Source organism: Hemibagrus wyckioides, linkage group LG19, assembly GCF_019097595.1.
Source record: "Hemibagrus wyckioides isolate EC202008001 linkage group LG19, SWU_Hwy_1.0, whole genome shotgun sequence".
NCBI classification, from domain to species: Eukaryota; Metazoa; Chordata; class Actinopteri; order Siluriformes; family Bagridae; genus Hemibagrus; species Hemibagrus wyckioides.
In genome coordinates this window covers 19,630,001-19,646,919 of record NC_080728.1, presented here as the reverse complement: position 1 = coordinate 19,646,919, position 16,919 = coordinate 19,630,001, and the positions used below count along the sequence as shown (strand labels likewise).

General features: G+C 36.2%; 2 protein-coding genes across 2 annotated transcripts in view; one reads left to right on the top strand and one right to left on the bottom strand.

The window, feature by feature from the left end:
• The first annotated feature begins 696 nt into the window (after window positions 1–696).
• spx (spexin hormone) lies at window positions 697–1,447 on the top strand. The gene is made up of 4 exons (XM_058416533.1): window positions 697–845; window positions 935–992; window positions 1,120–1,182; window positions 1,269–1,447. The coding sequence occupies exons 1-4, from the start codon at window positions 774–776 to the stop codon at window positions 1,388–1,390; spliced, it is 315 nt and encodes a 104-aa protein (XP_058272516.1). The 5' UTR covers window positions 697–773; the 3' UTR covers window positions 1,391–1,447.
• A 407-nt stretch (window positions 1,448–1,854) lies between these two features.
• Window positions 1,855–16,919, bottom strand: part of gys2 (glycogen synthase 2) — a 23,389-nt gene continuing 8,324 nt past the window's right edge. Inside the window, exons 5-16 of the mRNA XM_058416532.1 lie at window positions 16,370–16,514; window positions 15,355–15,472; window positions 14,923–15,043; window positions 13,938–14,044; window positions 12,662–12,721; window positions 11,417–11,495; window positions 8,495–8,608; window positions 8,224–8,350; window positions 7,446–7,541; window positions 7,019–7,182; window positions 6,372–6,452; window positions 1,855–2,251 (exon numbers count right to left, since the gene is read on the bottom strand). Coding sequence (XP_058272515.1) covers window positions 2,024–2,251; window positions 6,372–6,452; window positions 7,019–7,182; window positions 7,446–7,541; window positions 8,224–8,350; window positions 8,495–8,608; window positions 11,417–11,495; window positions 12,662–12,721; window positions 13,938–14,044; window positions 14,923–15,043; window positions 15,355–15,472; window positions 16,370–16,514 — 1,440 coding nt within the window. The 3' untranslated portion in view covers window positions 1,855–2,023. The remainder of the gene's footprint in view (window positions 2,252–6,371; window positions 6,453–7,018; window positions 7,183–7,445; window positions 7,542–8,223; window positions 8,351–8,494; window positions 8,609–11,416; window positions 11,496–12,661; window positions 12,722–13,937; window positions 14,045–14,922; window positions 15,044–15,354; window positions 15,473–16,369; window positions 16,515–16,919) is intronic.

The window sequence follows — 16,919 nt, the reverse complement described above, 5'->3', positions numbered from 1 at the left end:
AGCACAGACATGAAGGTACGAGACTCACCTGTGTGTGTGTGTGTGTATCATTAGGAGACAGAGGAACTGTACTTTTACTATTTATTTACTACTTTTACAGACACTTAGTTAACTATGGTTGTCTCCTTCTGCTTATTGTTATTATTAGTAAATCAGTTTATTAATTTATTATTAGTAAATTAGTAAAATTAGTAATGAATTATTATTTTTTTCTTATTTTTATTTTGCATGGTTTTATTTATTATATATATATATATATATATATATATATATATATATATTTCTTTTTGTTTGTTTATTTATTTGTTTGTATGTATTTATGGTGGTTTGTTTAGCTGTTTCTCTTTTTGTTTGCCTGTTTGTTTGTTTGCACATAATTGGGAAGAAATTAGAGGGTTTTTTGCTCTAATGACCTTTTGCTCTAATTTTATATTATTTAATAAATATTTATATGTATTGAATCATAATTTTCTGATTAAATATTTATTTATATATTTTATTTTTTTTATCTGCATGAAGACAGACAGAATCATGCATTTTTTATTTACTCATTATTATTATTATTATTATTATTATTATTATTAATTTTTATTTTTTTATTTATTTTTTTTTTAAATGTTAACCTGTACACAATAACAGATGGAATCCTGATGCTTTAATTTTTCCATATCATTTTATTTTACTGCATGTGTTTCATTTAAAACTTTCAATGGACTGAACAGTGTGTGTGTGTGTGTGTTTGTGTGTGTGTGTGTGTGTGTCAGAGTGTGAAGATGTTTGCAGCTTATGCGCTGGTGTTCCTCTTGCTGTCTTCACTCGTCTCTCAGGCTTGCAGCGCTCCGAAGGTAACACACACACACACACACACACACAGACATACACACACACACAGAATGATATTTAGTGTAAATGTGCTCTCTGTGTGTGATTAAAGGGCAGGTTCCAGCGGCGTAACTGGACTCCTCAGGCCATGCTGTACCTCAAAGGCACACGTACGTACAGCTTCTGATCCATTTCCACAGATTCCTCAGTTTCCTCACATTCCACACATTCCTCAGATTCTACAGATTACATCTCATGACTCTTTAATGTCTTCATGAATGATCTTGTTCTTTGCAGAAGGACGTCGCTTTGTGTCGGTGGACAGAAACGAGGGCGACGTCTTTGACACGCTCCACTTAGGTACCGGTCATAATTCTGATTCCTGACATAATCATCTTATAAATCTGTTATTTTTTATTATTTTTTAATTTTTTATTTCTTCTCAGAAACACAGAATGAGAACACAGAGAATCTGAGCGTCTCCAAGGCAGCCACAGTGCTCCTCAACTTCCTCCAGCAGGCCAAAGACGAAGGTTCTAGTCTTCCTTTATGTTTTGTCCTACATTAATCCTATCATGAAGTGAAGGGACGTGATGATAAACGATACTAGAACTTCTTTGTTTTTTTTTTTTCATTTCAGGACTGGATAACGGATTATTTTTGCCGGACACAGCCGTTTGGAAAAGAGACTACTTCTGAGAAGTGTCCTGTGTAATCTAACCGAACTGTACAGTTTTATTTATTTCTCTTCTTTCTGTATTTGGTCTGAACGTACACTCATCTTTAACGAAGATCTCATGTAAAATACACAGATTTTGAACTTCGTGTGTGTGTGTTTGTGGTGTTTAATAAAACTGGAGTTGCATCCACAGCGTCTGTAACGCTCCGTCATGTTTAAGACCTGTTTTCGATGCCGAAACAGATAATTATAGATGACAAAGCTGCCTCAAAGGTGCCTGAAAGGTGCCTCGCTGCCTCAAAGTGGATGAAAAAACAACAATCACGAAGCGTTTTATGCAAAATAACATATGGGGGGCACAAACTTTTGCACTCAGCACACTCTGTGATCTTTATTTCTTCAACGCTTCATAATTCTAACAAACCAAAATGTTTCTCAACAGGGTTGAGACATATGCGGGTATGAGTGGGCGGGGCAATTTGTGAAAGTGGTGGGGGTTTGTAAGGGGTGGGCGTGGTCTCTCTAATTCCCGTACTCTCCTGGTTGCTTCTTCTTACCCTTGGGGACGGATCCTAGCATGAACGGCGACTTGATGTTCGCTCTGTCCCTCTCTGCCTCCTCTTCCTCGTCGTAAGGCTCGTCCTCGTCTTCGTCCTCATCCTCGGCGTCACTGTGATGCGGGGTGGAGTGGAGGGAGGCCGAGGGAGAGGGCGGGACTGAAGGGGGGCGGGGGTAACGAAATCCTTGAGTCTGGAAAGATAAACCAAAAAAACCTCGTTACATTATGAGGAAAAAATTATTTATTTGTTTGTTTGTTTGTTTGATTTTGCTTATAAGCTCCATTGTAGCAAAACCAGCTAAATACAGATTTACTATTCCTGGTTTTCTTTCAGAATTAAAATTTATTTATTTATTTATTTATTTATTTATTTATTTATTTAAAGATTATAAAAATAAGTAGGTGGGTTCAACATTTGAATATTTTTTTTTAATGAAAAAAATAATAATTTTACTCATTAAACCCACCTTCATTCCCACCCATTTTTCCTGAAGCTCCACCCCAGGATCTACAGTGACCCTTATATTAGTATCTAACATATACAACCCCTGGCAAAAAGTATGGACTCACCACTCTTGGAAGATGTTCATTCAATTGTTTAATTGTGTAGAAAAAAAAACAATCACAGACATGCCACAAAACTATTTTCATTTAACATTCCAACCTTCTGGCTTATGAAACACTTACAAAAATAAAAAAGAAAGAAAATTGTAGTTAATTGCAACTGTTTTCACAGATCAAACAGAGGAAAAAAATATGGAATCACTCAATTCTGAGGAAAATATTATGGAATCACCAAACAGAAACACCACTAGTACTTTGCAGTTCTAAAACAAACCTGTATCCGATTACATCTGCTGATTAGTCTGCAGTTAAAAAAGAGTGCTTGCACACCTTAGTGAGCTGTTGAACCAAGCTGATTGACATAAATCATGGCTCCAACACGAGAGATGTCCGTTGAAACAAAGGAGAGGATTATAAAACTTCTTGAAGAAGGTAAATTTTTGCGGAATGTTGCAAAAGGTGTTGGTTGTCCCCAGTCAGCTGTGTCTAAAATCTGGACCAAGTACAAGTCAAATGGGAAGGGAAGCGTACTGGAAGACCAAGGAAGACGTCAAAGCGTCAAGATAGAAAACTTAAAGCAATATGCCTTGAAAACAGAAAATGCACAACAAAACAAATGAGGAACAAGTGGGCAGAAAGTGGAGTCAATGTCTGTGACCGAACTGTAAGAAATCGCCTAAAAGAAATGGGATTTACATCCAGAAAAGCCAAACGAAAACCATCATAAACATCTAAACAGAAAAAAAACCCCAAGGTTTCAGTGCGCTAAAGAAAAGCACTTATGGACTGTGGATGACCGGATGAGAGTGATATTCAGTGATGAATCTGCATTGGGCAGGGTGATGATGCTGGAACTTTTGTTTGGTGCCGTTCCAGTGAAATTTATAAAGACAACTGCCTGAAGTTTTTCTTCCTGCCCAAATTTCTGCCCAAATTTCCACAATCATTAATGATATGGGGTTGTATGTCAGGTAAAGGTATGGGAGAGATGACCGTCATTACATCCTCAATAAATGCACAAGTTTATATTGAGATTTTGGACACTTTTCTTATTCCATCAAGTGAAAGGATGATAATGCATCGTGCCATAGGGCAAAAGCTGTGAAAACTTTCCTTCAAGGAAATGTCAATAATGTCAATGGCATGGCCTGCAAATAGTCCAGACCTCAATCCAATTCAAAATCTATGGTGGAAATGAAAGAAAATGGTCCAGGACAAGGCTCCAACCTGCAAAGCTGATCTGGAAACTGCAATAAGAGAACGTTGGAGCCGGACTGATGAAGAATACTGTTTGTCGATAGTTAAATCCATGCCTCAGAGTATTCAAGCTGTTATAAAAGCCAGAGGTGGTGCAACAAAGTACTAGTGGTGTTTCTGTTTGGTGATTCCATAATATTTTCCTCAGAATTGAGTGATTCCATATTTTTTTCCTCTGTTTGATCTGTGAAAACAGTTGCAACTGACTACAATTTTCTTTCTTTTTTATTTTTGTAAGTGTTTCATAAGCCAGAAGGTTGGAATGTTAAATGAAAATAGTTTTGTGGCATGTCTGTGATTGTTTTTTTTTTTCTACACAACTAAACAATTGAATGAACATCTTCCAAGAGTGGTGATTCCATACTTTTTGCCAGGGTTTTTTATTTATTTATTTGTTTGTTTGTTTGTTTGTTTGTTTGTTTGTTTATATATTTATATATTTTTGCTTATAAACTCCATTGTAGCCAAACCAGCTAAATACAGATTTACTGTTTCGGGTTTCCTTTCAGAATAAAAATAAGAAAATATTACTTAAAGGTTTTTATTTATTTATTTATTTATTTATTTATTTATTTATTTATTTATTTATTTAATTAATTAAGACCATAAAATGAAGTAGGTGGGTTCAACATTTGAATAATTTTTTTTTAATGATAAAAAAAAATAATTTTACTCCTTAAGCCCGCCCACATCCCCACCGATGCTATTTTCTAGCATCGATAACATGAAAGGCATTCTCAGATCTTCTCTAAACACATTATATCTAGAACCTGAAAGTTAACAGTGAATGTAGATGTACATGTGTGAGGGATGTAGATGTACATGTGTGAGGGATGTAGATGTACATGTGTGAGGGATGTAGATGTACATGTGTGAGGGATGTAGATGTACATGTGTGAGGGATGTAGATGTACATGTGTGAGGGATGTAGATGTACATGTGTGAGGGATATGGATGTGGATGTAGATGTAGATGTGTGAGGGATATGGATGTGGATGTAGATGTGTGAGGGATATGGATATGGATGTGGATGTAGCTGTAGATGTGTGACGGATATGGATATGGATGGAGATGTAGATGTACATGTGTGAGGGATATGGATGGAGATGTAGATGTGTGAGGGATATGGATGTGGATGTAGATGTACATGTGTGAGGGATATGGATGGAGATGTAGATGTGTGAGGGATATGGATGTGGATGTGGATGTGGATGTAGATGTGTGAGGGATATGGATGTGGGTGTAGATCTAGATGTACATGTGTGAGGGATGTAGATGTAGGTGTGTGAGGGATATGGATGTGGATGTAGATGTAGATGTGTGAGGGATATGGATATGGATGGAGATGTACATGTGTGAGGGATATGGATGGAGATGTAGATGTGTGAGGGATATGGATGTGGATGTGGATGTAGATGTGTGAGGGATATGGATGTGGGTGTAGATCTAGATGTAGATGTGTGAGGGATATGGATATGGATGTGGATGTAGATGTAGATGTGTGAGGGATATGGATATGGATGTGGATGTAGATGTAGATGTAGATGTGTGACGGATATGGATATGGATGGAGATGTAGATGTAGATGTGTGAGGGATATGGATGGAGATGTAGATGTGTGAGGGATATGGATGTGGATGTAGATGTGTGAGGGATATGGATGTGGATGTAGATGTGTGAGGGATATGGATATGGATGTGGATGTAGATGTGTGAGGGATATGGATGTGGATGTAGATGTGTGAGGGATATGGATATGGATGTGGATGTAGATGTGTGAGGGATATGGATGTGGATGTAGATGTGGATATAGATGTGTGAGGGATATGGATGTGGATGTAGATGTGTGAGAGATATGGATGTGGATGTAGATGTAGATGTAGATGTGTGACGGATATGGATATGGATGGAGATGTAGATGTAGATGTGTGAGGGATATGGATGGAGATGTAGATGTGTGAGGGATATGGATGTGGATGTAGATGTAGATGTGTGAGGGATATGGATGTGGATGTAGATGTGGATATAGATGTGTGAGGGATATGGATGTGGATGTAGATGTGGATGTAGATGTGTGAGGGATATGGATATGGATGTAGATGTAGATGTGTGAGGGATATGGATGTGGATGTAGATGTGGATGTAGATGTGTGAGGGATATGGATATGGATATGGATGTAGATGTAGATGTGGATGTAGATGTGTGAGGGATATGGATATGGATATGGATGTGGATGTAGATGTGGATGTAGATGTGTGAGGGATATTGATATGGATATGGATGTAGATGTAGATGTGGATGTAGATGTGGATGTAGATGTGTGAGGGATATGGATATGGATATGGATGTAGATGTAGATGTGTGAGGGATATGGATGTAGATGTAGATGTGTGAGGGATATGGATGTAGATGTAGATGTGTGAGGGATATGGATGTGGATGTGGATGTGGATGTGGATGTAGATGTAGATGTGTGATGGATGCAGCTCACCGGTGGAGGTGCGAGTGTGTCGATTTTATATTGTTCAGGAAAAGCTCTGCTGAGGGCCAGGTGTCTGGCGTGCATGTAGAACTGAAACACAGAGACACTTTCTCTTATAAAAAAATTAAAAATCTGAAGAATGCAAATCAAACTCTCAACTCAGCTTCAACACAAACACAGAGAACTTCATCAAACCAGGACTCTCTGTGAAACGTCAAATTAAGTTAGAAAATACAACTACATTTATACATAAAAACATGAATGAATGAATGAATGAATGAATGAATGAATGAATGAATGAATGAATAAATAAATAAATAAATAAATAAATAAATTTAAGTAAGTAAATAAATAATGAAGCAACTAAATAATTAACATAATTAAATAAAATAAAATAAAAAGCAAAATATCTTATAATAAAATAAAAAAGTGAATGATATATATAAATAAACAAATAAACAAACAAACAAACAAACAAATAAATAAATAAAATGGACTGGTATTGTTTTTTTAATGTAAATTCTACATATTTTACATATTCCATATATATATATATATATATATATATATATATATATATATATATATATATATATATATATATACAGTATTTTTTTTTCTACAGTAAAGCTCTAGAGTAAGCCGTGTCTCCTCACCCGGCCGAGGTATCTCCAGTCCAGCAGGTCAGACAGGCGCTCAGTGCGGTTGCGCTGGATGATACGCTGACGTCGTGACTGCTGGCAGAAGCTGAACATGAACTGAGTGAGCTGATTACACGACTCATCTGCTGAGCGGAAACGCCGGTCCACGATATAAATCCCTGAGAGCAGAAAGAGGAGGTGAACCTATTCATTTAAAATAATCTGGTGAGGGGAAAAAAGCTGCTCAGAGACTCCAACAACGTGTTTCATGGTCATGTCACAGTGTTAAACGTAATCAGAAATGGATAAAAAGTCCTTAATACATAATGAATTGCTGTGGTTTTAAAAAAATAAATTCTGTTATAGGAAAGTAATCCAGACTTCATCACTGCACCATCGCTGATTATTTTCCTTTAACATCACAACATGACGTGTTTAGTACCGTAGGCAGTCGGGTCGGATATGTGCTCCTCCATGAAGCAGCCGAACCCTGAGAGGTTAGTGGTGACACTTGGGATGCCCATCACCGTACACTCGCCTGATACACACACACACACACACACAAATGATCTGAGCTTCTGAGAATGTGTTTATAAACTGATCATTTCTACACATTTCTGTAAAAAACACCTTCTCTATTAAACATCAACAAACTCTTTTATCTTCAAGAAATCATACAGACCGACTACCCAGCTCAGTCCAGCATCATCTCATCATCTCCACTGATTTTATTACATTTACCGGGTAAAAAGCTTTAAAAAACTCAAGCTGCTAAGAAAATACATTTTCAGGATTTTTCCCCCAATGCCAAACTAACTAAACTGGTAAGCTAAATAATAAATAAATAAATAAATAAATAAATAAATAAATAAATAAATAAATAATTTTATTCAATTTCTAAGAATTAACACAATTTATTATTATTATTATTTTTTTTATGTAAATTTATTTTTCCCCAAAGTCTTTTAACTGACTAAATTGGTAGACTAACTAAACAACTAAATAAAGCAATTTAAAAAACAAAAATAAATTAAACTATATATTCACTTCCAGATATATTTAAAACAGGAAAATTATCCAACAGTTGATTTATATATATATATATATATATATATATATATATAGAAAAATATGTTCTTCTGTGGCGCGAGGGCTGGGCTTTGATGCTCACTATAATCTGTACTACAGTGTGTGTGTGTGTGTGTGTGAGTGTGAGTGACCTGGTGTGTATCCCCAGGGTTCATAGTAAGAAGGAAACACTCCCAGGTGGCAGCCTCTGACGAACTCCTCGTAGTCCATGGGCAGCAGCGGGCTGGTGGAGGACAGGAACTCGGGGTGGAAAACAATCTGCGGGTCATTATTACACACACCGTAAATCTACACGCCTAATTACACAATAAATGGGAAGGTCATTGATCTGGTCTTGAGAATGGCCTGGCTGCACATTAAAGCAGAGTAGGACATTGAGCAGTCATGATTAAAACTCTGTACCTTGACTCGGTCATTGCGGCTGTTGAAAAGGCCGATGCGGCGGACGTTGCTCAGGATGGGGTCCGTGGAGTCGTCCAGCATGTTGTGAGTGGTCACCGGAGGGAGAGTGTGTCTCTGCAAGCGAACATGAGAGGAAGAAATCGGTAATCGATACAAGCGCTGATCCGCAAAGGAGATGAGAGACGCTGGACGCTATGAAATTAGATTAGACCCATACGTACGGAGACCAGACTCTCACAGCTACAAAACTTCTCCTTCTTTTCTTCAAATGAGCAACCGGAGCATTTTTTTGGGTGAATTATTGACACTTTGACGGAGCAGGAGAAATGTGACGTCCATTTATCACCTCCTCCGATTCAAGCGCCGGCAATAAACCTAGGTCTTTAACACCGGAATATTGACGTGAAGATAAATCTGAGCTGAGAGACGCTTCACGAGGCCGTTACACACACTCCAGCTATTAAGTAGAAGTAATATAACAAGCGACAGCAATCTATTGACTCGGACGTGTGAGGGACCTCATGAGGGTCGAGATGAATCACGAGGTGTCCAGAGGCAGGAGGCTGTGTGAGGATGGTGCGGGGAATTCCGTCACGTTCGCTAAAGTGACACAAATCATCCATCAACATGCCCCAGAGCTGACCTCAGCTCATTCACAAAAACACCACAACATCAATGAATGGACAGAGAGAGAGAGAGAGAGAGAGAGAGAGAGAGAGAGAGAGAGAAAACAATAGACAGAAATAGAGAGAAGAAAGGGATCGAGAGAGCAAAAGAAAGGGAGAGATAGAAAGATAGAGAGAAAGGGGGAAAGAAAAACGGAGCGAGAGAGAGAGAAAAAGGGGGGAGGAAAGAGAGAAGGACAGAGAGTGAGATGAAAAGATAGAGAGACAGGGAGAGAGTGAAGAGATACAAAACAGACAGAGCAAGAGAGAGAGAATATAAGGGAGAGAGAGAGAGAGAGAATAGTGTATAGAGAGTGTAGAGAGAGTAATGTTATAGAGTTATAATAGAATAAAGAAATAGTTATTATAGAGTGATGATATAGAGTTATTATAGAGTAATAGTATAGAGTTATTAAAGAGTAATGAAATAGAGTTATTATAGAGCAATAGTATAGAGTTATTATAGAGTAATGAAATAGAGTTATTATAGAGCAGTAGTATAGAGTTATTATAGAGTAATGAAATAGAGTTATTATAGAGCAGTAGTATAGAGTTATTATAGAGTAATGATGTAGAGGTATTTTAGAGTAATGATATGAAGTTATTATAGAGTTATTATAGAGTAATGATATAGAGTTATTATAGAGCAAAGGTTTAGAGTTATTATAGAGTAATGATATAGAGTTATTATAGAGTAATGAAATAGAGTTATTATAGAGTTATTATAGAGTAGTGGTTTAGAGTTGTTATAGAGTTATTATAGAGTAATGATATAGAGTTATCATAGGGTAATGGTATAGAGTTATTATAGAGTAATGATATAAAGTAATTATAGAGTTATTATAGAGTAATGGTTTAGAGTTGTTATAGCATTATTGTAGAGTAATGATATAGAGTTATTATAGAGTAATGGTATAGAGTTATTATAGAGGTATTATAGAGTAATGATATGGAGTTATTATAGAGTAATGGTATAGAGTTATTATAGAGTAATGGTATAGAGTTATCATAGGGTAATGATATAGAGTTATTATAGAGTAATGAAACAGAGTTATTATAGAGTAATGATATAAAGTAATTATAGAGTTATTATAGAGTAATGGTTTAGAGTTGTTATAGCATTATTGTAGAGTAATGATATAGAGTTATTATAGAGTAATGGTATAGAGTTATTATAGAGGTATTATAGAGTAATGATATGGAGTTATTATAGAGTAATGGTATAGAGTTATTATAGAGTAATGGTATAGAGTTATCATAGGGTAATGATATAGAGTTATTATAGAGTAATGAAACAGAGTTATTATAGAGTAATGATATAAAGTAATTATAGAGTAATGAAATAGAGTTATTATAGAGTTATTATAGAGTAATGGTTTAGAGTTGTTATAGAGTTATTATAGAGTAATGATATAGAGTTATCATAGGGTAATGGTATAGAGTTATTATAGAGTAATGATATAAAGTAATTATAGAGTTATTATAGAGTAATGGTTTAGAGTTGTTATAGCATTATTGTAGAGTAATGATATAGAGTTATTATAGAGTAATGGTATAGAGTTATTATAGAGGTATTATAGAGTAATGATATGGAGTTATTATAGAGTAATGGTATAGAGTTATTATAGAGTAATGGTATAGAGTTATCATAGGGTAATGATATAGAGTTATTATAGAGTAATGAAACAGAGTTATTATAGAGTAATGATATAAAGTAATTATAGAGTTATTATAGAGTAATGGTTTAGAGTTGTTATAGCATTATTGTAATGATATAGAGTTATTATAGAGTAATGGTATAGAATTATTATAGAGGTATTATAGAGTAATGATATGGAGTTATTATAAAGTAATGGTATAGAGTTATTATAGAATAATGATACAGAGTTATTATAAAGTAATGATTATAGAGTATTGTCTTATTAGTGCATCAACATATCAGTAAGAACTGAAGAAAAAACTGATCAAGCTTCATGAGTCCGCATTTTCTATCCCCTGTTTTTTTCCCCAGCAAATTCTTATAGAAAAGTTGTGGTTTGTATGAAAAACAAAAACAAACAAAAAAATTAATTAATTAATTAATTAATATTATAAAAATTAATTAATTAAATAGATAAATAGATAAATAGATAAATAGATAAATAGATAAATAGATAAATAAATAAATAAATAAATAAATGTGAAACCTGAGCAGTATTTGTGAAAATAATTGCAGTGATTAAATCAATAAAGTTATTAAGGTTATTAAAGTTCTGACCTGTGTTGCGTAAATGGCTCTCTTCATTATCGTGAAGTCATCTTTATCTAAGATCTTGTTCATGTCTGGGATCTCACCCCTGAAACACACACACACACACTGATGTTTTCAGGGACGCCGCATATCCTCAGGGTGTGTTGGACTGACCCGGTGACATCACACCCTGCTGCTGTAAATATCTTCACAATTAACACACCATCATCATCATCATCACTCTGCATTAACACGTCTCTGAAACATCAACACCACAAAACCACGAGAAGGTCAGAACCTCACCAGGATCGTTCGTTTGCTTGCTTGTTTGTTTTACTGCGTGACTAGACGGATCTAGACGTAATAACTCAAACGTTTATCTAATTAAATTATGAATCTAAGAAAATTTCATTGTATCTCAGGCAACTATCTCATATTTCGACCTGACGAGGATCAGGCTTAGCATAGAATTAGCAAATACAACGAGCATCCATGCTAAAGCTACGAAGACTTTAAGTAAAAAATGTACTTTGTTTGTATTTATTTTTCATTTATAATCTACTTTCTGAGTATTTTCCAGATTGGACATTTTTCTGAGTGGTGAGAAAATTCACTTTTCTTCTTCTAATGATCTTCCGAAAAGTCGGATGATGCAACTTCCACTTGAAGACGTGTCATCATTATCATGGAACGTTCCAAATTCTTCATAGGGTCAAGCAAAAATGTAGATTTTTCGAGCTAAAATGTAGATTTTTCGACTTCGAGCCTGAGATTCAGACTTCAAAGCAAATTTGATCTGATTTTAGGATTATTTTAGTTCTTATACAGTGGAACCTCGGCATAGGAATTTAATTGGTTCTGGAGGCAACGTTGGTATCGTGAGTTGATTCTTTCACACAGCTTTCACTGACTGAAAAAAATTTGTAAGCTGGCTTTGCTCGGCTTTCCACTGATGCTAACAAGTTTTGAACGGCTCTTGGACATACGCAGTACTTAGCCGGCGTTCGGTTCGTTCGGTTCATATGCTGAAAAAGCTTCGTATGCCGATGCAAAACTAAAGTGAAAATTCATAAGGGAGATAACTGTATGCCAAGGTTCTACTGCACTTGAAGTGGCATCAAAGTTGGTTTCCTAGGTGAAATTGTCTCTTTCAGTGATTTGTGTGCACTTTATCTGTGTTTTCTGTGTCTTTCTATACAGATCTGTGGATGTAAAAACACCACCAGCCCCACGTCAGTCATGTCTTTCTCACGCTTATGACTAACTTCTCACCTTAACAACGCCTCATACAAGCGCTTGCCGAACTTCTCCTTCACCGACTGCGCAGTGTCCCTGCAGGAAAACGAGACATTAGTGACACTTCAGAACAGTTTCATCGCATCTGCTTAATGGAGCTGTTTATTACACCGAGGCTGCGTCTCAACACGCTCTCCAGCTCCCAAGTTAGTGAATCAGTGTATAGCGTGTACACGCTGATGAACACGAGGTAAATATTTATATTTATATTTATATATATATTTATATTTATATACGTCGTATAAATGTGTTTGGTTAATCACACGTGTTTCTGTCACGCAGATTCGAGCCGGATCGTAGGCGACTGGAGATAGTGGACTTTTTGAAGCACTTAAAAGTCGTCAGACTCGGAAAAAAACGTATACAGAACGTCAAATAAAGTTACTCGCTAACGTGGATCATAAGCATTATGAGGGCAACAACAATAATCAGCTGCTCACGATTGTGGATGCTGAGAGTTCAGTTTGTCCGGCATTTTTTGTATTTTTGAGACGCTTCAGCTTCAAATACAACGTCCAGATTTCCAGTAAGGGAGCATAGTGAGTGAGTATCACACCCTGAGTAGTGAACAAGGAGCGGATTGAGACGTAGCCAGTGTGTTAATTACAATTATATTCAATTGTGTACAAATACATAATTAAATGAAAGATGCTGAATGATCCATCCTGTTGTATTAATATTAATATCCTAATAATATGGTATATAGTTTCTATAGCAACAGACACCTGTAAGGCACATGCTCCTTATTTAACACTGATGGAAGGAGTCTCCAGTGTCAGAGGTAAATATGTAACTTTACTAGAATTTGGGTTTTTTTGTGGTCTCTCTGTAATACAAAGACAACAAATTGTGTGTCTTTTGTCGTATTAATGTCAAGAGAGAGAAATAAAGAGGCTGAGGCTGTTATAGTTGCTGTAACTTAAGCGATAGCAGGTTGTTTTGTAAACCATCATATAAAATAAATGTATAACGTCAATATTTATAATAAATAATAAACTGTGGTGTAAGAGGAATAAAACCCTTCGGGACAGGAAAAATAATCAGCTTCAAGGTTTTATTCCTCGCTGCATGATGAGATACGCGTCTGATTAGGTGATAAACAGCATGTCTGATAAAAGCAGGATGTATATTTATGAGCGTCAGAAGAGCACAGATTCCCTCAGCACTAATCCGGGATTAGTTACGGTCAGAGTCTAGAGAAGCAGCCGTGAGTCACGTGTCCAGATCGTTAACCCCATGCGTGATGACACACCACAGCTGCTTGCGCACGGCTTGGCCTTTCAGACTTTCCACGTTGAAGTTATTGGTCTTAGCTGGCATGATGAAGAAAACCACCACCGTCACATCGCTCTTATGGACCTGATGGACACACAATCAGACGCCGAAGCACAATGATTCCACTTCCTGATACGCCATTAACAGAGCATCATCGTTTGATTTTTACTGTAAAGTGTTGAGAATGTTCTCTAAAGCTGCACTGTTTCTCAATATACACGATATAACTGCTGGGAAAGAGGAGGAGTTTCCTATCCCCGGTTCTTTTTCAGCAAGTAAGCTCTTACTAAAAGGCTTGGGGTCTGTATGTGACACAACAAAAACAAAAAAACAAACAAACAAACAAACAAATAAAATAATCTGTCATAAATGTGAAAATGATTAAAAAACACTAGTTTTTCTATCCCTTTTTCCCCAGCAGGTCTGTATGTGACACAAGAAAAAATAAAATAAAATAAAATAAAATAAAATAAAATAAAATAAAATAAAATAAAATAAAATAAAATAAAATAAAATAAAATAAAATAAAATAAAATAAAATAAAATCTTGCATAAATATTAAGTATTAAAGTTATTAAAGAACATGAGTATTCGATCCTCTGGTTTTTTTCCAGCAGGTCTGTATGTGACAAGTTAAATTAAATTAAATTAAATTAAATTAAATTAAATTAAATTAAATTAAATTAAATTAAATTAAATTAAATTAAATTAAATTAAAAAAAATCTGGCATACATATGAAAGTTATTAAAGAATACAAGTTTTCTATTCTCTGTTTTTTTTAGCAGGTCTGAATGTGACACTAAAAAAAGAAAGAAAGAAAGAAAGAAAGAAAGAAAGAAAGAAAGAAAGAAAATCTGGCATAGATGTTCAGAGGATCTATATGTGACACAAGATAAATAAACAAGTAAACAAACAAATAAATAAATAAATGTGAAAGTTCTTAAAAGAACACAGGTTTTACCCGAAGCAGGTAGTTTAGTCTGGACAGCGCTTCCAGGAAGATATCGGCTCCTTTGTTGGAAAACTCGTACCGGCCTGCGATGAAGAAGAAGAGCGTTTTCTCCAGATTGAAGTCCAGGTGACTGTATGAGGAGAAATCACATCTCATCAGCACCAAAAACCTTCAAGATTTTTAACCCTCACAGATTTCTACACTAACATTTCAGCTCAAGAACTAAATAAATAAATTAATTCATACTGGACGTAACATACTGGACACAAACTGGATTCAAACCCTGAAACATGTTAAATATAATTATGCTGAAATATCCATTATGTGGTCAGAGATTCTGCTGATATTTCATTTTTCTTGGTGCTTTATTCAAATTTTTTTGGTCAGATAAAACCTCCTTTAAAAGCTTCAATCCTGAGCTGGAGGAAGGGAAGACTTTACCCGTAGAAATGTCCTCTCACAAACTCCTGGATCTTCAGTTTGTTCAGCGAGTGCAGGTTCTGAAACTCGTGCATGGCTGAAAACTTCTTCACATTCAGACCGTTCGGTGTGACCACATCTGCCAAGAAGACAACAACAGCAACAATAATCACATCAGTCCAGGAGTTATCTGTAAATAACTCTCATTAATCTGATATCACTTGGATAAATGTGCTTGTTTCTATAGTAACCATGAGACTTGCAGTACAGCACATGCTCCATATTTGCAAACATGGATAATTGGTGATATGGTGAAGTAAAGTTCTTAAAGTAAGGAGATGTTTATTTCACATTAGACGTCTTCAGGTCAGTTGCTTTCATTTCATGCTTTGTGGTTTCTCTGTAACTGCATCAGTGTAAAAAGAGAGATAAAAGGAGAGTGTTAATAGCTGCTGTAATGTACATGAGATCCAGTTTCACGGATGTTCCACAAAATCAAATGTAATTATAGATGGATAAAAAAAGTATGGTGTAGAAATGTATAAGGCGAACTAGCGACTGACGCTAGAGGCTGCAGTCTTTAGCCTCCTTGTTAGAGCACCCAACTCCCATGCCGGAGACCCGGTTGGAGCGGTTGCGAGTAGGAACTGTGGGGGTTACACTGGTGCCGTGACCCGGATGGGAGTGAGGTTTAGGGGGGTGAGTGTAACGGAGGCGGGGGTTACACTCACTGAGAAGAAAACTTAAATTCAGGGTAGAAACATGAACTCCATGAAATTCCATCACACCAAACCGTTGATAATAATTTTCCTATAACATCATGACACACAGCGTTTTATTCATCACACTGTACATTATACTCTCTGAAATCTAGGGGTGCACGAACTTTTGCACTCATGTTATAGTACTATTATTATTCCTTAGATCATATGATCAAAGCTCCGATTCAGACATATCTATGTTTCCTGATCTTGGTATTATAAGGAGGTGTAATATTTAAGCGTCTGTTCCTTGTTGCCGTGGCGATCAGACCCACCGGGTTTCCTGTGGAGCATGTGGTCAGCCTCCACCGCTGTGATCTGAGAGACGGTGGAGAACACGTGTGAGCAGTGCACTGCAGCTCTCTCCAGGCAATAACGGTGGTAGATCTGCCTCTCTCCTGCCTCCCGGTCTATGTCAAACTGACACACACACACAAACACACACACTTCTTCCATAAGTGTTAAACAAACATCTCCTTTCTTCAAGAATAACTTCACCATAGTATCAGTTACACATGATTTTAATCCGGTTTTGTGGTGTGTCCATCACACAAGTTCCTGTGAGTGAGCTGTTACTATAGAAACGGTAACATAGTACAACAAGAGCTGTTACTATAGAAACGATCACATGTTACAATAAGCGCTGTTGCTATAGAAACGGTAATGTATTAGAGCAGTTGCTGTTACTATAGAAATAATAATGTGTTAGAATGAGGGCTGTTGCCATAGAAACGGTAACATATTAGAACAAGCGCTGTTGCAATAGAAACGGTAACGTATTAGAATGAGTGCTGTTGCCATAGAAACAGTAATGTATTAGAATGA